At 41.8% G+C, this 24,425-nt stretch overlaps 1 protein-coding gene across 1 annotated transcript in view; it reads left to right on the top strand.

Moving 5' to 3' along the window:
* The window catches only part of LOC144820239 (melanopsin-like), a 992,733-nt gene that overhangs the window by 813,829 nt on the left and 154,479 nt on the right, over positions 1 to 24,425 (top strand). Inside the window, exon 8 of the mRNA XM_078677835.1 lies at positions 14,389 to 14,532. Coding sequence (XP_078533961.1) covers positions 14,389 to 14,532 — 144 coding nt within the window. The remainder of the gene's footprint in view (positions 1 to 14,388; positions 14,533 to 24,425) is intronic.

Below are 24,425 nucleotides of genomic sequence, written 5' to 3'. Positions count from 1 at the left end.
TTCTCCGGACCGGAGGCTGCTTCGCAGCTTATAGGTCCCTCGACCTAAAAAAAGTTGAATTTTTGTTAACGAAGGGGGACCGCGTGGCCCCCCTTCCCTGGGCCAGTTTTGGCCCTGAGAAACCATCCCCCAGGGCCTGCCCTGTGTTTTATTCTTTATTTTTTGGGTGGGCACCCTGGGACATTGCTGGAGACGGCCCTGGGTTTTTGGCAGTCTCCAGGGCCATTTATGGCTCCATGAGGGGGTTTCTCCACCCCTTCCTACACTACTTAAGCCCCATGCAGGTGGTGGTCCCCTGAGCTGTAAGGGGGGTTTGAGCCCCCCACTTTATTTTTGAATATAGCCCCGGGGAGGTGGCGGTCCCCAGGGCTCCATGGGTGGGCTCGAGCCCCCTCCACGCATCTTTTGAATTTAGCCCCAAGGCTGCAGGGGGCCACATGCACCCCGCCTTTAAGATAATTAGCCCCAGGGAGGTGGCGGTCCCCGGGGCTGCATGGGGGGCAGGAGTCCCCCATGCATTTCTTTTAAATAAAGCCCCGGGGAGGTGGAGGTCCCTGGGAGCTGCGGGGGGCCATGGAGACCCAGCGCATTCAATCCATAAGCCCCAGGGAGGTGGTGGTCTCCGCATCTCATGTTTTAAATTGCCCCTCGGACCTGGCCCACCCGGGGGCTTAAAGTAAATAAAGCGCAGTAGTCCATGCTTTATTTTTTTTGGGCCGGATTCATGGATCCAGCGTAAATCCCTCCAAAAATATATTTTTGAATGCTTTTTTGTGGCCCTTGGGGTCTCTCTGGGTAGTCCTGAGCAGGCCTAGGTGGTAAGGGTGTTTCTACCCTGACCCCTTTTCTTGATTTTTTGGGGACATTTTTTCATCTTTTTCTTGAGACTCTGTTCAACCGAGTCACAAGATGTGCTACCAACACTTCCTGGTTTGAAGTGTTGGCAGCCAATCAGATTGCAGGCACAAGGTTATCTACATTCCCACTTGGATATCTGACAAATATTTAAGTTTCTCAGAAACTGCTGAACGGATGTACACCATTTACTAAAAAGAGTGCTTTCTGAACCAAGAGCTACCTTTTTGTCAAATTCGGTGTAAATCCGTTCAGCAGCTGTGTCTAATGTTTCCTATGAAAATTAACATGGTGAAAATGCATTTGGGACCTCCCCCTTTTTCTCGGTCACCGCTTGACGAATCACCCCAACATTTTCAACATAGCAGCTGAAGTGTGTGGGCCATTAGTTTTGAATATTTCACGAAGATTCGTCAAACGGCGCCAAATATATTGGCAAAAGAAAAAACTCTTTTTGAATAGAAACAAGGTCCTAACTATAACTATCTACTGGCGCCTGCCAGTAGGTAACATATGCAAACCTGGATTCCTATGAACACCAGATCGCTTCCAACAAACAAGTTTGGTGCAGAGCAGCGGGGCACAGAGCCCTGTGTAAAAAAGCAAACTGTTCGTGCTAGCCCGCACTCCAGGTGGTGATTAAAAACACATTTATTGTGCCTAACACGTTTTCGACCCTCCCGGTCTTTCTCAAAGCCGGCTTTGAGAGAGTCTGGGATGGGACGGTCGAAATGCATTAGCTGCAGTAAATGCGTTTTTAATCACCACCTGGAGTGGGGGCTTTACTTGCGCCATTGCGAGAACAGTTTGCATATATATATATATATATGTATATATATATATATACACACACACACACATACATACCTTATACATATATATTTCTACAGTCATGCCAAGGTTGGTGTAAATATATTCCGGTTTTTGGTAGGTACTAGAAACTATTCCTGTAGGCCCTAAAATGGGAAAATACATATGTATTGACCCTCTCCTACTTTTTTACCCCTTGCACAGAATTGTATGAAATAGTTGACTACACTAATAAGTGACACATTTGGTGCAGCTCCCTTGGTGCGACAGTCATAGGCAAATTAAAAATGTATTTTCTGTTTTCTATATTCAGAATCCCTACAACAATATACTCTGAAACAATTGTTAATATCAGCTTCACCGCTCAGGTCAACTCACACAGGAGCAATGTCACTTTGACAGATTAAATAATGTGAAATGATTTTACACCACAGTTTGTTATGAGGGCACGGTAACATATAGAAGGCACTTCTTCCTAGAGGCATGTGCGAAAGACAGGTGTTCATTCATGCTATACCGAACACCATAAAGTGTTGTTAAAGGATAATCTGAATTGTGAATAGGACTGGTTACAACGCAAACTTTACAACGTATACCTTTACAACACAGTTTTACATCGCAACATCCATTGCAATGCATGATTTTACAACGTATGTCATCACAACGTATTTTTAGAAACTACACTTACAACACATTCCATTACAATGCATACCATTACAACTCACACCATTACAAAGCATAATACTTTTAGGGCAACAGTAATGTAAGTGTTGGATAGTGTCGGGGTAAACATGACTATTCCCACTCCAGTGAATGCAACAGTAGGGTAAGTGTTGGATAGTGTAGGGGTAAAAAATACTATTCCCACTCCAGTGAGTGCCAATGTAGGGTAAGTGTGGGATAGTGTAGGGGTAAAAAATACTATTTCCCATTTCTTACCTTATAATGTGTTGTAATGGCAAGCGTTGTAGTGGCATTTGTTGTAATGGCATGCGTTGTAGTGACTTGCATTGTAATGGCTGCTTTGTAATGTCATGTGATGTAAAGGATGTTGCGTTGCAATGACTGCGATTAAATGTAGTGCGTTATAATGACTTTGTTGTAATGGTTGTTGTATTGCATTGTACATGCTTTAAATAAATGTGAAGGTACTGTGTGTAAGAGAAAACAAATGTTGTATGGAATGCTTGTATTAATCTCACGCACTGGTTATGACTTAGGGTTGCATCTCAGTCCATCGTTATTTTGCATGACTTGTCACCTCAGTTTGGATCCAGAAATTTGAAACTGTAGTGAAGAGGTAGACGCAGCAGGTAAGTTTAAGAAGATTTTATTCCAAGTAGAAAACAACCACGACTAGAGTCATCCAGCTGCTACGAGTCCAACGCGCAGTATGGCATTTCCAAGGCACCGTAACAGCTGAAAATCAGCACTCATGAGACATACTTTAAACAAATTCAACATACGCAATACTTCAATAAAGATTAAAGCATTCACGCTAGAGCATGTGACTCCCACTTGCAATATATACATCACAACATCTTTCCCTTAAACAGCATGAAAAACAAGGGAAATAGACAAAAGTAATAAACAAAAACATAAATGCAAGTTATTCTAGGGGAAATTCAGTTTAGTACATAATCCTTCAATTTATGCAGCATTTGTCTCTGCTGAGACCCTTTTCCATTGGTAGTCTGACTCATTTCAAGTGTTGCTGCAATCGGACGTGCTGTTGCAGTCTGAGGTGTAGCGTCTGGTGCAGGTGCACAAGGCACAATACATGGATTGGGTTGCAAATCACACTTTTCAGGGAAGTCATACCTGTTCTGTATTCATGTCAGAATGTTCGTTAATGATGTCAGCTTGTGAACTAGAAATTTTGACCAGGGATCTTTTGTCCAACCAACCATTGGTGTCAAGGAAGGCCGAACCCTTGCTTACCTGTACCAAAGTTAAGGGCGATGAAAACTTGGAGCGCCATTTCCCCACTTTTCTGGGGCTCTTAATAAGGACCCAGTCTCCATTCTGAATGGTTTGGACCACTGAATGCTTGCCTGCCTTAATGCGTTCTTTCATGCTATTTTGTTTCTATTGCACACTTTCTCTGAATGTAACAGCAATGTTACCTTTACCCCCTTTCTCACTCAACCAATTGGGAAGCAAAACAGTGCGTGCTTTCCTACCTCTAAGAAGAACAAAGGGAGCAATACCTGTGGCCGGGTGTGGGCCCACACTTCGCCATGTGCAAATTCCATTGGGTCTTGACCACATGAAATTGCAGCTTGTATTCCCTCTTTGATAATTCTGTTACCCCTTCAACTAAGCTGTTGGAGGAAGGTGAATATAGTGCAACCTTAAAGTGATATATATCATGCAACTTTAAAAAAGAACACATTTGTTGTGACACGAAATGTGTGCTATTGTCGGTCACAATATGTTAGGGAGAACCTTCTATGTCAAACACGTTTCTCAAAAATGTAATGGCATTCTCAGTGGTTGCCCCATTGCAAAAACAAAAGTAGATCCATTTGGTATGATAGTCAACAAGCAAAATTAAATATTTGTTGTCAGTTGGTAAAGTTTCATATGGGCCAGAAAAATGATGCCCGACCTTGTCCCCTGGACTCTCTGTGACTGGGACAGGATGAAGAGGAGAAGAAAGTGTTTTCCAATGTTTGTCTGATAACAGACACTCAGAACATTTACCAACCATGGTCCTAATTTGGGAATCAATTGACGGCCTCCAATAGTATTGCTTTAAACATTGACAGGTTTAAGTAATGCCTAAGTGTCCTTGATGAGCAGTATGAATGGTTGTATTACATAGAACCTCAGGGGGAGCAAAAAGATCATGGCACATAATCATAGCATGTGCTACAGGCAACTCATCAGCCACATTTGCAAATGCTTTCATTTCAACAGGTAAAGTTCTGCTTTCAGGCCAAGGACTTGTAAGGAATATCTTAATTTTTTAAAGTGTTGCATCATTAGCATAAGCAGTGTTCCATTCATTCTCTGTAATGGGTGAACATTCAGCTACAGCATCAACGGCAGCACCTACGTACTCAATGTTATCCGTTTCACAGGGTGCTTCACATGAAGCCATTCTTGAGAGACAGTATGCTTTAAAGAATTTCCCTTCAGGAATATGTTTGATAATGAAATTATAGTCTTGGAGTTTGGAAAGGCTCTACGTGGCGGGCTGGAGAGACGACTTTGTCTGCCAACAGCTTACCTCGCAAGCAAGAGTGCCAATAGGAAGATGTTCCCCTCCCCGCCATTTTGAGTTTTTATAAACTCGGTTCTCCTTCACAAAGCGAAGGGCTCTTTTGTTAAAGGTGATATTCCCCTTTTCTCACTTCTGAATTTTTAGAAGGTTTAAGCGGAGTCACTGAGGTGAGAGTCCTGAAGAAAGCCGGGGCACTGTCAATTGCTGGCTGAAACATGTCGACACCTATGCAGTGTGGAGCAGGTGGAGTCTCATAATAAGTTCCTCTACCTAGCATCCACGATTTCTTTTTAAATCCTGGACAGGGGATCCAATATTAAAATTGTAATAAGGATCCCCTGGGACCAGCTTTTATTATCACTGATTCTGCACTATTTTCTCACCTTTGAGTTTTCACTAACTCTGCACTGTATGTTGTATTGTCTTTCCCTCCCTATTGCTCCACCTCCAGTGTAGGATAAACACGGAGGTGTGTTAGCAGCCCTATGATGTAGCATGACACAGTTTGCTGTGTGTGAGGGCAGTTTTATAAGCAAGGTGCATTTTCCTTCATTCACTCTTAGAAACTTTTCTTTTTATGAATAATTTTGATCCCTCTTCTTTGTTTGATGCTTTGTTCAGGCCACTGTTTGTGAGTAAATGCATGAGGGGCTTGTGGTCATGGTATAAATTGAACTCACGACCCCGATGTATGATTTAGATTTTTCAATGGCCCAAACACATGCAAGAGCCTCCATCTCAATGGTGCTATATCATGTTTCTGCTAGTGAAGTGTTCTAGACGCAAAGGCTACAGTATGATCTTTGCCAGTTACTCATTGCCCTAATACAGCTCCAAGACCAGTGAGGCTGGCATCCACTGTCTAGAAACATTTCTGACCCTCTTGAAGTGAATGTAAAGCTGATGACTCTTCAATAAGTTTCTTGACATGCTCAAACACAAACTGAAGTTCATTTGACCATACAAATTTAGCCCCTTTTTTTAAAAGACCCCTCAGTAGTTCCACAATCTGTGCGTACCTCTGGACAAACCTTGCATAGTATTCCGCAAGTCCCAGGAAAGAGCAAAGCACTTCTTTATCATTTGGTAGAGTGGCATTCCTGATAGCTTTAATCAGAGAAAATTTGGGCTTAATACCATTGAGTGAAAGTGTATATCCTAAATACTCCAGTTCTTTGACAGCAAACTTGCACTTGTCCTGTCTAAGGGCCATTCCAGCTTTGCAAAGTGCCTCTTGTACTCTAACTAGGGTTTTGTCGAGCTCTGCCCGACTGCCAGCGTACACCAGAATGTCGCCCTAGTATGCATGCACACCAGGAATGTTTTCCAGTAAGGTGTCCATCAATTTCTGGAATACGCTGGCAGCTGAAGCTAAACCAAAAGGTAGTCTTAGGTATATGTATGCCCCAAATGGAGTCACAAAAGTGGTAAGCTCTTGTGAATCAACAGAAAGGGGAATCTGATGGTATGCCGATTTCAAGCCTAGAGTGGAGAAATATTTTGCTCCTCCCAAATTAGCCAACAAATTGTGGATTTTGGGAAAGGGCTGACAATCCACCAAGATGTTGCTGTTGAGGGAGCGCAAGTCAGCACACAATCTGACCTCCCCAAACCTTTTTTGGGCTTAAACTATGGGAGAAACTCATTCCGATGAATGTCATGATTTAATGATACCCTTATTGCGTACATTTATCAAGACTTTCTTCAATTCTACTCTAGCACTTAATGGCAAAGGACGGCCTTTATGAATAACTGGATGCGCAATGAGTAGAGGCAAATCTTGTGTTCAAATCCAATGACGCTACCAACTTTGTTGTCGAAAACTGAAGGAAATTGATCAAGAAAATGATCAACGCCAGGCCCTGAAAAGGAAGAATTAGATACATTAGGTTCAATGTTAGGCGCTATAATAGAAAGGTTAGATACATTTACATCCTGTAATTCATTGTAATCATAGTAACCAGCTGGAATGTCACCAAGGACAATGGGTTGTTCCACACCTGGCTTTGGACAAACCAATTTTTGCGAAGTCTATCCACCCTATGTTGTTCCTTTCTTTTAAGTCAACCTTCAGCTTACTAAAAGTACGTCTGCCTAAGCATTCAATTCTGGAATTAAAAAAAAATATCAATATCTGTCTCTCCAAAAGCTTTTGGGTTAACATCAGACTGAGTGAGGACAACGCTGTCATCCTAATTTTCATGGAATGTGACATCAGATAATATGGTAATAGGTGACCCTGAGTCAGCCTTTACTTGCAAAGGAACATACCTGATGATCACTTCACCCCAAGGTCCTTTGCCTAGATCAATAGAATTGCATTCAACTGCTAAAACCACATTATGTAACTTTTCACTTTTTTCACTTTTCACTGGAAGTGTCCAATTTTTTTGCAGGACAAACATCTTTTTCAAGAAGCGGGGCAACTAGAGGAATTCCCTAAGTGATTCTTAGATCCACATCTATTAGGGGTTCTCTAGGTGGTTGTTTTGATAATGTATTTCCAATGTTTACTGTGCCTCAGGAATTGTCCTCCACGATGTGGACATTTTGATGTATTTAACTTTCTTGCAAAATCTTTGAAGACTAAGTTGCACGTTCTAGTCCTTTAGCAATGTCAAATGTTTCTATTAAAGTAGGATTTTTGCAGCTAAGCAGCCGTTCTTGAATTCTTTTAGAGAAACATGAAAAAATAAACTGATCCCTAATGCACATGTCTTTAGTGGCACCAAATTCACATTTTGCTGCAAAGATTCTTAACTCAGCAATGTAGTCCTCTACGCATTCATCAGAACGTTGTTTGCAGTAAAAGAAATGGTGCAGCTCAAGCACAATGCTGGGTTCTTCAGCATACTGTTTAGACATGCGTGCTAAGGTGCAGAGCAGGAATATCGAAAGAGAAATATCGTGGGACCTAAATATCACTGCAAAAATATTATGGGGCAGAAATATCGACAACAAAAATATAGTTGAAAAGAATATTGACTGACAGGTAAGTAATATCGATTACAAAAATATCTTTGTGATAAATATTGTTTATGAAAATATTGATTTATTAAAAATGTGATGTATTTGTTGGACAATGAGACCGATTCCGAATAGAGGGGGGAGGGGATGAGGGGTCTCGGGAGCCGGGTGGGGGGACTGAAGTAATGCCATGATTATATTGCTTTTCCTTTTTAAAATGTACCGCTGTATTTGCTTTGATTCACCTTTTTGCCTTGCCATATTACTGTCTGCATTGAAGGTCTTTAAAAATGCCCATTGTTTATTTTTTGTATCAATAAAATTGTTTTAAAAAAATGTGATGTATTTTAGTGTTTTTAATGAGAATTGTTTGTCATTTTATTATATGAATATTACTAGTTATTAATTTATTTTAAGTTTAATTCTGCGTTTTTAGTTCCGTAGCGGGTTGTGGGTTTATAGGGGAATAGGGTGGGAAGTAATTCAAATATATATTCAAATAATAGTTTATAGTAGTTAATTTTGTTTTTTTAAATTAGAATATTGCGATTTTACTTCCGTAGCGGTTTGTGGGTTTATAGGGAATAGGATGGGAAGTAATTTAATTATATAAAATGTATTGAATAATTAATGTTGTAATTGATTAATTAATAATAGTTTAATAATTAGTTGTTAATTAATTTCAATTAGTCAATTAATAATTAATTATGTTAATTGTTTAATTAATGGTAGGTGTGTGTTGTGGTGTTTATATGTGTAAATAGTGTGAAGGGTGGTAAGTAATTAAACTGAAATTGATTAATTATTAAATATTTTTAAATTAATTACTATTAATTAATTAGTAATTATTCATTGTAATTTTGTAATTAATTTTAGGTGTGTTGTGGGTGTTTATATGTGTAAATGGTGTGAACGGTGGTAAGTAAATACATTTTAATTGATTAATTATTAAGTATGTTTTAATTGATTACCATTAATTAATTAGTAATTATTAATTGCAATTGTGTAATTAATTTTAGGTGTGTGTTGTGGTGTTAATATGTGTAAATGGTGTGAAAGGTGGTAAGTAATTAATTTTGTATTGATTAATTGCTAAATAATACATTCATTTTTATTAATGAATTAGGGATTATTCAATTTAATTGTGTAATTAATTTTAGGTGTATGTTGTGGGTATTATAGTGTTAAATAATGTGTAATTAATTATTTTTATTATCTTTGTTAATAATATATTTAAATTATGTTATATGTATATATATGTATATATTAATTATGTTAATATTGGAAATTAAATTTAATAACAATGTTGATGGTTTTGTTTTTTATTGTTTTGTGATCCAGCGCTTTCCCTACTATTGTCACTGGAGTGACAATAGTAATTTTTACCCCTCATCTATCCAGCGTTTTGCCTACTTTTGCACTTACTGGAGTGGCAATAGTAATTTTTACCCCTCCGCTATCCAGCGCTTTCCCTACTGTTGCATTCATTGGAGTGGGAATAGTCATTTTTACCCCTACTCTATCCAGCGCTTTCCCTACTGTTGCCCTCACTGGAGTGGGGATAGTAAATTTTACCCCTCCTCTATCCAGCACTTTCCCTACTGTTGCACTCATTGAAGTAGGAATAGTAATTTTTACCCCTCCTCTATCCAGCTCTTTCCCTACTGTTGCACTCACTGGAGTTGGAATAGTAAATTTTACCCCTCTGCTATCCAACACTTTCCCTACTGTTGCACTTAAGGAGTGGAAATAGTAATTTTTACCTCTACACTATCCAACGCTTTCCCTATTGTTGCACTCATTGGAGTTGGAATTGTATTTTTTATCCCTCCGCTATCCAGCGCTTTGCCTACTGTTGCACTCACTGGAGTGGGAATAGTAATTTCTACCCTCCGCTATCCAGCGCTTTTCCTACTGTTGCACTCATTGGAGTGGGAATAGTCCTTTTTACCCCTACGCTATCCAGCGCTTTCCCTAATGTTGCACTAACTGGAGTGGGAATAGGAGTGGGAATAGTAAATTGTACCCCTCCGCTATCCAGCGCTTTCCCTACGGTTGCACTCATTGGAGTGGAAATAGTAATTTTTACCCCTCCTCTATCCAGCTCTTTCCCTACTGTTGCACTCACTGGACTGGGAATAGTAAATGTTACCCCTCTGCTATCCAGTGCTTTCCCTACTGTTGCACTCATTGGAGTGGGAATAGTCCTTTTTACCCCTACGCTGTCCAGCGCTTTCCCTACTGTTGCGCTCACTGGAGTGGGAGTAGTAAATTTGGCCCCTCCGCTATCCAGCGCTTTCCCTACTGTTGCACTAATTGGAGTGTGTAAAGTAATTGTCACCCCTACGCTATCCAGCGCTTTCTCTACTGTTGCGCTCACTGGGGTGGGAATAGTGATTATTACCCCCTCGCTATCCAACGTTTTAACTACTAATGTTTTTATTTTTTTATTAAATGTACGTTTTATTTTTTTGTTTAGTTTATTGTGTTAATTAAATATAGAATATTTGATTTTATTTAAAATTATTTATATATGTGTTTATTTTATTTTTATATCATTAAAAAAGTTTATAAATTAAATAAAGATAATAGTTACGAAAATGTATTTAACTAAATATATTTATATGTACTTTTTTGTGTTTACATTTATTAAATTAAGTTTATTTGTTAGAATTAGTTAAATTATACATTACATTTAATTTATTTTGTTAATAATATTAATATTATTTAATTAATTTAATTTAAGTTATGTTATTTTTTAAAGTCGATATTTTTTTACATCTATATTTTTGATTCAATATTATTGTATTTACCTGTTTAAATATAGGGAGTCGATATTTTTGTAATCAATATTTTTACATCGATATTTTTCATCTATATTCTTGGAATCGATATTTAAACATGGAACCGCGTGCTAAGGCTTCTTTATGTACATCCCAATCATCACCTGATCCACTTCGTGCTGAACATTAGGGAAGGTTCTCAAACACATGTTGTACAGCAATACCTAGACATCCATACAAGATAGCTACTTTGCTTGCAGGAGAGTATTTCACTGCGTTGATTGAGACAAGATAATCGTAAAATCCTTACAACCATTGTCGCCATTTGATATTTGGTTTGCGGGGCGAGTGTAAGAAAGAAGCAGGTGTTGAAATTGTTTTACAGAAGCCATGGTGATAATGTGACCAAGATTTGCAATAATGTGAGTAGATTTTAAAATGTAAATGCAACTGAACTATTAACTGCACTTCTAGATACGTGCACATTTACACTGAGCTTTGAGCATAAAAATAACGCAGATGCAAAATACGAGGGTCATTAATAGAATGCTGGCTGTGTGAAGAATAATTCACACTGTTTTTAAAAATAAAGACTGTGTCTCAAGCAGCAGCAGTGCAAAAACAAAAGAGGTAAAAGTTAAGCGCAATGTAAATAGTAAAAGTTAGGTGGCAGCGCAGGATACGAAATAATTATGCAGACGCGTTGCCTTGCCAACGCATTTAATCAGAAGAACAAAGGCTAATGTTAAGCTATGTGCTATGGCCAGGGACTGCCGGAGGCCCCCACCCTTCCGTTAACCAACATTATTAACAGGACATGAGATGGATTTCTTTGGAAGGCGAGGGGCCTTTCGACCCCCTGGCCGTATTTATTAAAACATACAAAATAAATCAAAATTGAAATAAACATTATTTACACAATTACGCAGAAAACGTTACAATTGATATATACAGCTATCAGATGGCTAACCTAACATATTTCTAGTACAAGGTATTTCCTATCCGAGACTAACATATCAATCACATACAATATATTTTCTGCGTACCTATTTGGGCCTACGGCAAGGTCAATAACTGGTGTCAGATCCTTATCACTAAACCACGCCCTCCTGAAAGGAGTGCGCATGCGCAGAGGGCCCGTTTACCTTCGGGGTACACCCCCTCCCCGGTTACCCCTGTACGCCCTATTATCCACGCCCTCCTGTCGGAGTGCGCATGCTCAGAGGGCCCGTTTACCGTGGGGGTACACCCCCTCCCTGGTTACCCCCGTACTCTCTATTAACTCCATTAAAGGGGGCCCTTGCATCTCTGCGCCGTTTACTGGAGTCATTATGCACGTGCGGGGTGGCCAACCAGTCTAGAGAAAGTGTGACTGTCCCCTCCCCCATACCCATGTAGCCAACAGGCTGTAACTGCCCCTGGAGTTCTATGAGAGACCACTTGTCCCTCCCTTTGGGCGACCCCATTCGAGAATGGCGCTGCCCCCTAAGGACCTTAAATTAACTGCTCACCAATCATGACCTTACCGCCACAGGCCAGCGTAGTTGACCGACTATCTGGCCCCCCCTACCCTCCTACACTGAAAGGTCATGCCCTGCCTCAAAAATTCCCCTAGCCAATCCATTATATTATATTTATATAAACTATCAGGCCCTACCAACTCACTGCAAGGTCATGCCATGTCCCTATCTGCGCTTAACTAGGCAAGAAGACGCACTGGTCCCGCGCTAGTCCATCGGGCAGCCGATCGTCTGCCGAACAACACGAACGAAGTCAGAGTCCTCCATCCCATAAAAACTGGCAGATCGGCAGACACAACAAAGAAAGAACAAGTTACGGGCCACCACTGGCCCGGATGTGTCCTGGTGGTGGAGACCTGACTTTATGTGGCCTCTTGACGTCAATTCCTCTCTGCACCTGTAAGAAGAGAAAAAAGGGGGAGAAAAATAATTACAGTTTCCTAGAGGCTGGAAGGGCAGGCCGTGGCGCGCAGGAGTCAAAGAGGCAGACTCTCGCGCTCCATGGCCTTTTAACCCTTCGCCAGCCAGGCCGGATCTAACCGGCCTGGCCTTTGTTCCCCTTGTGACCCGGAAATGACTCAATCACTTCTGGGTCACGAGGGGACCTGTAGAATCATGCATCGGTGTCCTTTTCATCCAGCAGGCACACATGCACTCGTAGTACTTGAACTTAGGAGGGGCGTCGCCTGAACTGCACGACCAGGAACACGAGCGAGGCAGAACTGTAGAGTCGCTGGGAAAAAAATGAAGCAGTGTCCGGTGTGCAGGATTGACGGAGCCAGCGGGAGAGCAAGATGGCAGGAAACAGGCAGAATGCAGAAGCTGCTCAAATCTCTGCAGTGGGTGCAGGAATACGGTGAGTCCGCTCATTGCCAAGTTGTAGTGAAGAGGCTGGCACAGCAAGTACGTTTAAGAAGATTTTATTCGAAGTAGGAAACAACTGAAGCCGTCCAACTGCTACGAGTCCACCACTCAGTATGGCGTTTCCAGGGACACCGTAACTGCTGAACATCAGCGCTCGTGAGACATACTTTAAACAAATACAACATATGCAATACTTCAATAAAGATTAAAGCATTCACGCGGGAGCACGTGACTCCCACTCGCAATATATATATATATATATATATATATATATATTACAACAACTCAGCCTTGACTCTGCTTCAATAGAAATAGTTCAATCTGCCAAGCTAGGTCCCCAAGAATAGGAACAGTAGCACCCCAAGACTGGTTTCACACTAATTGGGGTTCATCAGGCGGGTGCAGCTTGGTTCCATTTCCACAGTCAGCATGAGACCCATGTCTATGCCTACTCGTTGCACTTAGGACGTCACTCTGAAGTATACAAAAAAAAATAGCACATGAAATGTTTGAATTCATTTCTGCTACTCTCAATTACTTTGCTCACTGGTAATTACTCCGGCCACCACCAAGTCCATTGTTATTTTTCCACACCATGCCCCCTCAACTTGGACCTAGCCATATACAAATCAGTCTTGATCCTGCTCGAATAAGAACGACAAACTGAGGATGTATGGTGTGCAAAATAACAATTGACTGGGATGCTGCTGGGGTAATTATCAGTGCCTAATATTAATTGAAGCAATTCATCCATAACTTTATATGTACTTCAATGGAATACACTACAGAAGAAGCTGACAACAATGGCCACAAGATGCAATGGAAGCAGAATAAAAGTTCAAACAAAGCATCAAGCTTTATTGTACCTTAGTGTCGGCTCTGTTCTGAAAGGATGCTTTGTGACATCCAAATAATGTTTTAGTTCTTCTCAAATAGAAACTTACAGTGGAGTAGCAAGGGGAGGGCGGTCCACCCCTGGCGGCATGAGTTTTGGAGGTGGCGATCACCCCCCAGGTCTTACCTACCGTCTTGGGGCAGCAATCACCACCAACCCCCTCTTCAGTGTGGCCGTCGTGAGCGGCAACAATTATCAAAACCCACCTGCACCCCCGCTCTTCAATACGGCCGCCTTGGGGAGGTAAATGCAGGGACCGCCCCGGGTGGTCTAAGGTCTAGCTACGCCACTGGAAACTTGTGCATGTCTACAGTCTGTGAATACATGCAGAATATCATAAAAAAATGAGCATCTTTCTAAAATACAACTTGCAGTGTCCACAGAGGAATATTATTTTTCAAAATAGAAAGAATCTGTATTTTAAATGAGATCCATTTTCAGCAAAGATCCTTGTCATTGGTTTAGATCTGGAGTGATGTCGAACTTGATGCAGTTCACAGAAATCCTCGTCCTTATAGAAGTAACTCCTTCTCAGCGTGTTTCAAGAATGATGAAAAGAGAGAATTTCTTCTAAAAGCATGGAGCTGTACAGAAGTAACCGAAGACAAGGTAATGGCAGAGTACCGAATATGTTTCCTAAAATATTTCTGGAGTATCCACTTTCATGGCTCTCTGGGAAAAACACATCTTGAGATTCCCTTGCACCATACAGTGCCACAAGAAGCTAGTGTTTGGCCCGGTCTCGCTGTGCACAAGCAGTACTGGTGGGCAAAGCTCAACATTAGAAAGTAGCTTATGTTCCGGTGCAAGAAGATTCATCATTATAAATGTTTATTAAGTCAAATGCATAAACACAATTGTTAAAATGGACAATACACAATTAAGCTACGCATTCTAAAAATTATCTAAAAATAGCCTTTGCCCTAGCAGTGAACAATCAGACATAAATTAAACATTAAAGAAAGAAGCATTACTCAATAAAATAATAATAGAATAAGCAGTATCTCACACACATAAGATTTAACAGTAACAGTGTATGTTGCTGCTCCAGAGTGGGAAGTGATCCAGTGTTTGACATCATATATTGGGTAAGTAAGATGTAAGTTTCTTGCTTAGTATGTCAAAACAACTTCACTGCATGTGTTAACTGTAGATCTACCCCACTCCGAGGCTCTATGATTGCGTCTGTACTAGTTCTACTTTAAAAAGCAAATAACATTTTCTTAAATATTTCTTACTTACTGCAGGCGGCAGTAATATTATCTGGCTATTGAAAATTTAAGGTGGGTCAGCCAAGAATAATATACATATTTAACTCTGCAGAAATGACCTCCTAAGAGTGGTTTAGTAGCAAATATCAACCTTATCTGTCACCAGATTTATATTGTAACCCTAAATGCAGGAATTATCCAGCACCTCCTATTGTCCGTGTACAATGGCCAAAACGGTGACATATGTAGGTGTTATTCTTAAACAGGCCAATAAGTGTAAGGGAAAAATACTGTTTCCTTCTACCAACCATGCATCCCTACAGAACATTGGCAGCAGGTGTTCTAAAATACTGCTTTGTTTGATAAATGCAAAAACAACAGTTGATGGACAGAATGCAGAACAACGTCATACATTCACCCCAGTACAGAGATCTGGGCCTAAATCCGTCGTTTTTTGCACTCCACACCACCCCAGTTCAGACATGGCCATATGCAAATCAGCCTTGACCCTGTGCCTCATTGTTTGATAAAGTCTGCACTATGATGAAAGGGTGTGTGTGTTGTCGCATGACAGCCTAAAGTGCAGCAACACTGGGAGAGAGGAAAACAGAGCCATATCTTACAGGATATAGCGCTGTTCTTCTCTTTCCCTTTCACGCAGTGCAGCAATTTTAGCTGGTGCGCTGCGTTGCATTTTTTAAACCTTGGTAAGCCTGCCCCAAATATGTTGCTTTCTGTGCTGAAAACACATGTTCATTTGTTTGAAGATTAGCCCCTGACCTAACTGCTGAATTCTGAATTACTTGCAGCTTGTTTATATTCTGTAGGAGGTGCCAACCATATGCGTGTTACAGAAGTCTGATTTCGGGCCAATAATTGCTGTGGCAATCATTCTTCCGTCTGCTGGATACCACTAACAATGTTTGTGCTGCCTGATCAGTTCCAGGTGGCAATTTGAGACGAGGCTACATAGATGTGGCCTTCCATCTACAACATTGATGCCATAGGCTTAACCTCATATTTCACTGGGATATTTGTCTTGGGAATTTGAATGGTTTAATAGATATTTCCTTCTCAAGACTACGACAATAGCATCTCTCTTTTTTTTCTTCTTACAAATAAACTTTTTATTTGCTTTTTAACAGCAACAAGGAAAGCAACAAATTACATTGTGCTATTTTTTTCCAGAATATTTTCTTGAAGGCCTTTGACATAAAATACAGAGTGGTATATAAATTGCATCCAGATATAGCGAAGAACAATATATATGTAAATAATCCTAAATAAAGCAATGTACGGTTGAGACAAATATTGTCACATTGCAAACACAAGATTGGTACAATTACCAAGATTACTAATACTTCCCTTAACATTTCTATGTTGCCATCTTCACTGTGTCGAGATAGAGGGAAGGGAAATAAATCGAATAGAATAGAGAAAGCTAAGAGAAACGTAAGAGGAGTCAAGGAGCCGTGTGGACCATAAGTATGATTGACGTGAAGTACGTGGATCATTTAGACTGGATGGGAAGGTTGAGGAGGTTGTAGTAGTTTAGCAGCATGCCCCAATCAAGGGCATTGATTGGAACAAACAGGTGGAGAAAATTGGTGGCTGCAGGGGGTCCAGTTTGGAGATTTTTAGCATAAATTATTAGGAATTTGTAAAAGTCCAAATCAGAGAGGGAGAACTTATGTTGCAGAGATGCAAATGATAGTGTGTCCCTATCAGAGTAAAGATCACAAGCTAAACACCTATAGACGCCCACGTAGGACTGATCCTAGGAGAGAGGGGTGTTCTGTTTTTTTTTATTCCACAGGGACATGTAGGTAGACGTAGAGAAGTCTCATTCGAGAGGTATTTTAGTGGTACTCTAGGAATGGGGAATGCCACACTTAGATGATAACGAGAGAAAAATATAAACTTTCACTGTGCATTCTGCTCTAATTTTTGTGATGTCGGTGTCACCAACCCATGGTGCAAACTCTGGATGGCCCTCTTGAAGAATGATTCTTCAGCCACGAAAAATATTGTTGACCATGCAAAACTCTATCTCCTACTCCACTATGTCAGTTCTAAAGTGTCTAAGATCTTCATCACTTCCCAAAATGGAGAACAATGATGTCTTTGTGGTGGCAGTGCTCAAAGCACACATTAACTGCAAGGGAGATCCAACAACATAAGATGTTTGTCCGCTGCCAGGAACTCGCATAGATCTGGGGAAATAGTTAGAGGCGACATTTGCTCTAATAAGACAGTGGTCTGCAATAGGACTGTAAATGATGGGAGAGTTCCTTGACACAATTCATGTCAGATATGGAATTTTTGAATTACTAATGTTAGGATGGTTTATGACTAGTTTTATTTTCTATGAAATATCTACTTGGACGTTAGTAGTAAGGAGCAGTTTTCTTGAGACATTCAACGTTTTACTCTTATTTAAGGTCAATGAGAAATATTGAAGGAAATAAAAAAGGGCTGTGGACGAAGTGCATGAAAAGTTGAATGTGCAGATTATTCAAATATGCAACTTATCGAAACTACACACATGACACTCGAGCAGTGGCATAGCTAGGGTGTCATGGACCCTAGTCCAAGGAAGTAAATGGCCCTCTAGCTGCTGTTTGAACTGTGAAATACAACAATAATCTGAGCTAAATGGGCCCCTGGGGCCTCTGGTGTCAATGCACTAGCTTTACCAATGAAAGCTATGCCCCTGCTCGAGACAGACAGGGATGTCATGTCGCTGAAAAGAACAGGAGGAGGTTCAGATGCGTAAAGGAAGGCAAAATTGGAAGTGGCCTTTGAGAATATCGAGGTAAAGAGAGATCCCAATGAAAAAACATACATGGCCAGCAAGGCTTTGACATAGGGTGTGCTTGGAAAGATGTTGTGTGACTGAGAGTCAACCTCAAAGCAGTAGAAAAGCTAAGCTTAAGTCAAATTCAATCACTACACCAGGGATTAATAATCAGAAACACTGCAATATCAGAGGCACAACACTCATCAAACAGCCTTTGGAAAGGCTAATAGGTCTTGCCTATGCAAGAGGATATTGGCCTTTTCAATGTCTTTTAGCTATGTTGTACAGCAATGCGACTGCTGTGCAGCATGGCTGAAAGTTAGGAAAAAAGCACTATGAAGGAACCGGTGCTGGCATGTCATAGCACTTTTTTTCTTGCCATAGGGTAAAGTCATGGCATGCAACACAATGGTTGGGCAGGGCAAGCAACAAAATGCAGAAGGCGATGGTACAAGCAACATAATTCGGGAGTGGGATAGGATAGATGGGGCAAGCAACACAATGAGGAAGAGGGGTAGGAGGGACTGGAGAACCAATACAATGCAGAAGGGAGACAGGAGGGATGAGAACACCAAAACAACACTGGAGAAGGGTGGGTTGCATGGAATAAGCAAAGGAACACTTAAGAAGTAACACAGCGCAGAAGGGATAGGAGAAGTATCACAAAGCAGCAAGGGTGTTGGGAGGGATAGGGGAAGTATCAAAATGCGGAAGGCAAATGGATGCGACAGGATAAGCAAAACAACACAAGAAAAGCAACATAACGCAGGAGGGGGTGTGAGGAAACAAGCAACACAAAGTAGGAGGGTGTAAAAGGGACAGGACAACAGCAAAAATGTAGGAGGGATGCGGGACAAGCAACATCAGTGGGGCAAGCAATTACAGTGGGCAACCAACGACGACTGAGTAAGCAACTAAAAGAACAATATATATATATATATATCTTTGAAAACCAGAGCAGTGCAAAAATACACACTGGAACAAGGAAGCAGTACTTAGGCCAAGCTATCAGGGGAGGGGCAAACTCAATAACAGTAAGTGAGGTTGGTGTGCGCTGACAAAAGAAAAGCAAGAAAATTAGAGTGACGAGAAAGCCAATCAAAGGTAAGGAGTGGTCTGCTCTAAGCCCCCTGCAAGCTAACAAAATAGCTTGCAAGCAAGAGTGCATTTGCTGTCTCAGACGAGACCTAAAAATGCTGACAGAAAGATAGATAACGACTCTTCCGATTTAGGGACACAGGAGTCAGGTACTTAAGGAAGTACACAATTTCAAAATTTGTATAAAAACAGAGCCATGAAAGGAAAATAATGTATCCAACTTCAACATTTTTATTCTAAGGCTGGAGATTTACTTACTAATAAATAGAGGAGCAATAGTGACACTTTTCATGATTGAACAGTACACAAAGCTCAAAACTTAGTTGCACATGAGGCAAACTAAACTAGTGATCTTTGCATACAATGGCTATAACTGATGTCATTGTCTGATTAATTTCAATTCAAGATACGGCGTGGGCATGTTGGCTATGCTCTTCAACTAAGGCATGACTGAGGAACTATTATAGATTGCCATTGAGAGTCTGTATATGTGACATGGAGTACATCAGAGATTAATCTAAAAATATGTTCTAGGACAAAGAGTACTGAAGATAGGCAAATAAATCTGAACATGCATGAATCAGTCTGACTGGAAGCTCCAAGTCTCAGGTACAATCCATTTCCCATCACAAACAATTCTAGTATGCAGTACTAAAACCAATTATTGATGGCATATAGAGAGTGTGAAAGGTTCAAATAATGGGCCTCCCCATCTGCGGCAATAAATAACTCAGAAAATATATGCTTGTTCATGATGATCGCAGATGGGGCCATAAAAGGAAATCCACAAAACTCCTTTGTTCATTTATATACCAGCATTTCTTACTGGTGGCAGGACGTAGTGCTTTATTCAGGTGGAGTAAAACAATGGCCTTAACAGGGTGAGAGTATTCTGCTTAATTCAGAGACTCTGTCCCTCACCACCCCTTGTTGTAAATATTTTTGTCCACCCTAAGCGTGGAAGGGTATACTCAGACATGAGTCCCTTGCTCATTGCACCATCAGGATTCCAGCAAGCCGGGCCGAAGACGGCTGTAATGCCAGAAACCGGTCCCCGGAAGCTTGTTTCCTTCCCAGTGTAAGAATTGTCTTTTGTAGTTTGGTTTGCCCTGTTCCCATCATGCACTGGGACAGGAACAGACTAATTTGCATACAGCCAGGTTCTGAAACTGGGATGGTGCAGTGAGCTAAAAAACGGTGTTGGATCTAGCCCTGATCTCTTGACAGGGTGAGAGTATTCTGCTTAATTCAGAGACTCTGTCCCTCATCACCCCTTGTTGTAAATATTTTTGTCCACCCTAAGCGTGGAAGGGTATACTCAGACATGAGTCCCTTGCTCATTGCACCATCAGGATTCAAGCAAGCCGGGCCGAAGACGGCTGTAATGCCAGAAACCGGTCCCCGGAAGCTTGTTTCCTTCCCAGTGTAAGAATTGTCTTTTGTAGTTTGGTTTGCCCTGTTCCCATCATGCACTGGGACAGGAACAGACTAATTTGCATACAGCCAGGTTCTGAAACTGGGATGGTGCAGTGAGCTAAAAAACGGTGTTGGATCTAGCCCTGATCTCTTGACAGGGTGAGAGTATTCTGCTTAATTCAGAGACTCTGTCCCTCACCACCCCTTGTTGTAAATATTTTTGTCCACCCTAAGCGTGGAAGGGTATACTCAGACATGAGTCCCTTGCTCATTGCACCATCAGGATTCAAGCAAGCCGGGCCGAAGACGGCTGTAATGCCAGAAACCGGTCCCCGGAAGCTTGTTTCCTTCCCAGTGTAAGAATTGTCTTTTGTAGTTTGGTTTGCCCTGTTCCCATCATGCACTGGGACAGGAACAGACTAATTTGCATACAGCCAGGTTCTGAAACTGGGATGGTGCAGTGAGCTAAAAAACGGTGTTGGATCTAGCCCTGATCTCTTGACAGGGTGAGAGTATTCTGCTTAATTCAGAGACTCTGTCCCTCACCACCCCTTGTTGTAAATATTTTTGTCCACCCTAAGCGTGGAAGGGTATACTCAGACATGAGTCCCTTGCTCATTGCACCATCAGGATTCAAGCAAGCCGGGCCGAAGACGGCTGTAATGCCAGAAACCGGTCCCCGGAAGCTTGTTTCCTTCCCAGTGTAAGAATTGTCTTTTGTAGTTTGGTTTGCCCTGTTCCCATCATGCACTGGGACAGGAACAGACTAATTTGCATACAGCCAGGTTCTGAAACTGGGATGGTGCAGTGAGCTAAAAAACGGTGTTGGATCTAGCCCTGATCTCTTGACAGGGTGAGAGTATTCTGCTTAATTCAGAGACTCTGTCCCTCACCACCCCTTGTTGTAAATATTTTTGTCCACCCTAAGCGTGGAAGGGTATACTCAGACATGAGTCCCTTGCTCATTGCACCATCAGGATTCAAGCAAGCCGGGCCGAAGACGGCTGTAATGCCAGAAACCGGTCCCCGGAAGCGTGTTTCCTTCCCAGTGTAAGAATTGTCTTTTGTAGTTTGGTTTGCCCTGTTCCCATCATGCACTGGGACAGGAACAGACTAATTTGCATACAGCCAGGTTCTGAAACTGGGATGGTGCAGTGAGCTAAAAAACGGTGTTGGATCTAGCCCTGATCTCTTGACAGGGTGAGAGTATTCTGCTTAATTCAGAGACTCTGTCCTTCACCACCCCTTGTTGTAAATATTTTTGTCCACCCTAAGCGTGGAAGGGTATACTCAGACATGAGTCCCTTGCTCATTGCACCATCAGGATTCAAGCAAGCCGGGCCGAAGACGGCTGTAATGCCAGAAACCGGTCCCCGGAAGCTTGTTTCCTTCCCAGTGTAAGAATTGTCTTTTGTAGTTTGGTTTGCCCTGTTCCCATCATGCACTGGGACAGGAACAGACTAATTTGCATACAGCCAGGTTCTGAAACTGCGATGGTGCAGTGAGCTAAAAAACGGTGTTGGATCTAGCCCTGATCTCTTGACAGGGTGAGAGTATTCTGCTTAATTCAGAGACTCTGTCCCTCACCACCCCTTGTTGTAAATATTTTTGTCCACCCTAAGCGTGGAAGGGTATACTCAGACATGAGTCCCTTGCTCATTGCACCATCAGGATTCAAGCAAGCCGGGCCGAAGACGGCTGTAATGCCAGAAACCGGTCCCCGGAAGCTTGTTTCCTTCCCAGTGTAAGAATTGTCTTTTGTAGTTTGGTTTGCCCTGTTCCCATCATGCACTGGGACAGGAACAGACTAATTTGCAAACAGCCAGGTTCTGAAACTGGGATGGTGCAGTGAGCTAAAAAACGGTGTTGGATCTAGCCCTGATCTCTTGACAGGGTGAGAGTATTCTGCTTAATTCAGAGACTCTGTCCCTCACAGTGATTGCAACAGTAGGGAAAGTGTTGGATAGCGTAGGGGTAAAAATTACTATTCCCACTCCAAAGAGTGCAACAGTAGGGAAAGCGTTGGATAGCGTAGAGGTAAAAATTACTATTCCCACTCCAGTGGGTGCAACAGTAGGGAAAGCTTTGGATAGCGTAGAGGTTAAAATTACTATTCCCACTCCAAAGAGTGCAACAGAAGGGAAAGCGTTGGATAGCGTAGGGGTAAAAATTACTATTCCCACTCCAGTGAGTACAACAGTAGGGAAAGTGTTGGATAGCGTAGGGGTAAAAATTACTATTCCCACTCCAGTGGGTGCAACAGTAGGGAAAGCGTTGGATAGCGTAGGGGTTTAAATTACTAGTCGCACTCCAAAGAGTGCAACAGTAGGGAAAGCGTTGGATCGCATAGAGGTAAAAATTACTATTCCCACTCCAGTGGGTGCAACAGTAGGGAAAGCGTTGGATAGCATAAAGGTAAAAATTACTATTCCCACTCCAGTGGGTGCAACAGTAGGGAAAGCTTTGGATAGCGTAGAGGTTAAAATTACTATTCCCACTCCAAAGAGTGCAACAGAAGGGAAAGCGTTGGATAGCGTAGGGGTAAAAATTACTATTCCCACTCCAGTGAGTACAACAGTAGGGAAAGTGTTGGATAGCGTAGGGGTAAAAATTACTATTCCCACTCCAGTGGGTGCAACAGTAGGGAAAGCGTTGGATAGCGTAGGGGTTTAAATTACTAGTCGCACTCCAAAGAGTGCAACAGTAGGGAAAGCGTTGGATCGCATAGAGGTAAAAATTACTATTCCCACTCCAGTGGGTGCAACAGTAGGGAAAGCGTTGGATAGCATAAAGGTTAAAATGACTATTCCCACTCCAAAGAATGCAACAGTAGGGAAAGCGTTGGATAGCGTAGAGGTAAAAATTACTATTCCCACTCCAGTGGGTGCAACAGTAGTGAAAGCGTTGGATAGCGTAGGGGTAAAAATTACTATTCCCACTCCAGTGGGTGCAACAGTTGGGGAAAGTGTTGGATAGCGTAGGGGTAAAAATTACTATTCCCACTCCAGTGAGTGCAACAGTAGGGAAAGTGTTGGATAGCGTAGGGGTAAAAATTACTATTCTCACTCCAGTGGGTGCAACAGTAGGGAAAGCGTTGGATAGCGTAGGGGTTTAAATTACTATTCCCACTCCAAAGAGTGCAACAGTAGGGAAAGCGTTGGATAGCGTAGGGGTTAAAATTACTATTCCCACTCCAGTGGGTGCAACAGTAGGGAAAGCTTTGGATAGCGTAGAGGTTAAAATTACTATTCCCACTCCAAAGAGTGCAACAGAAGGGAAAGCGTTGGATAGCGTAGGGGTAAAAATTACTATTCCCACTCCAGTGAGTACAACAGTAGGGAAAGTGTTGGATAGCGTAGGGGTAAAAATTACTATTCCCACTCCAGTGGGTGCAACAGTAGGGAAAGCGTTGGATAGCGTAGGGGTTTAAATTACTAGTCGCACTCCAAAGAGTGCAACAGTAGGGAAAGCGTTGGATCGCATAGAGGTAAAAATTACTATTCCCACTCCAGTGGGTGCAACAGTAGGGAAAGCGTTGGATAGCATAAAGGTTAAAATGACTATTCCCACTCCAAAGAATGCAACAGTAGGGAAAGCGTTGGATAGCGTAGAGGTAAAAATTACTATTCCCACTCCAGTGGGTGCAACAGTAGTGAAAGCGTTGGATAGCGTAGGGGTAAAAATTACTATTCCCACTCCAGTGGGTGCAACAGTTGGGGAAAGTGTTGGATAGCGTAGGGGTAAAAATTACTATTCCCACTCCAGTGAGTGCAACAGTAGGGAAAGTGTTGGATAGCGTAGGGGTAAAAATTACTATTCTCACTCCAGTGGGTGCAACAGTAGGGAAAGCGTTGGATAGCGTAGGGGTTTAAATTACTATTCCCACTCCAAAGAGTGCAACAGTAGGGAAAGCGTTGGATAGCGTAGGGGTTAAAATTACTATTCCCACTCCAAAAAGTGCAACAGTAGGGAAAGCG

This window comes from Lissotriton helveticus, chromosome 2_1 (genome assembly GCF_964261635.1).
Source record: "Lissotriton helveticus chromosome 2_1, aLisHel1.1, whole genome shotgun sequence".
NCBI classification, from domain to species: Eukaryota; Metazoa; Chordata; class Amphibia; order Caudata; family Salamandridae; genus Lissotriton; species Lissotriton helveticus.
The sequence above is the reverse complement of the archived record's forward strand: the minus strand, read 5'-3'. Positions and strand labels throughout refer to the sequence as shown.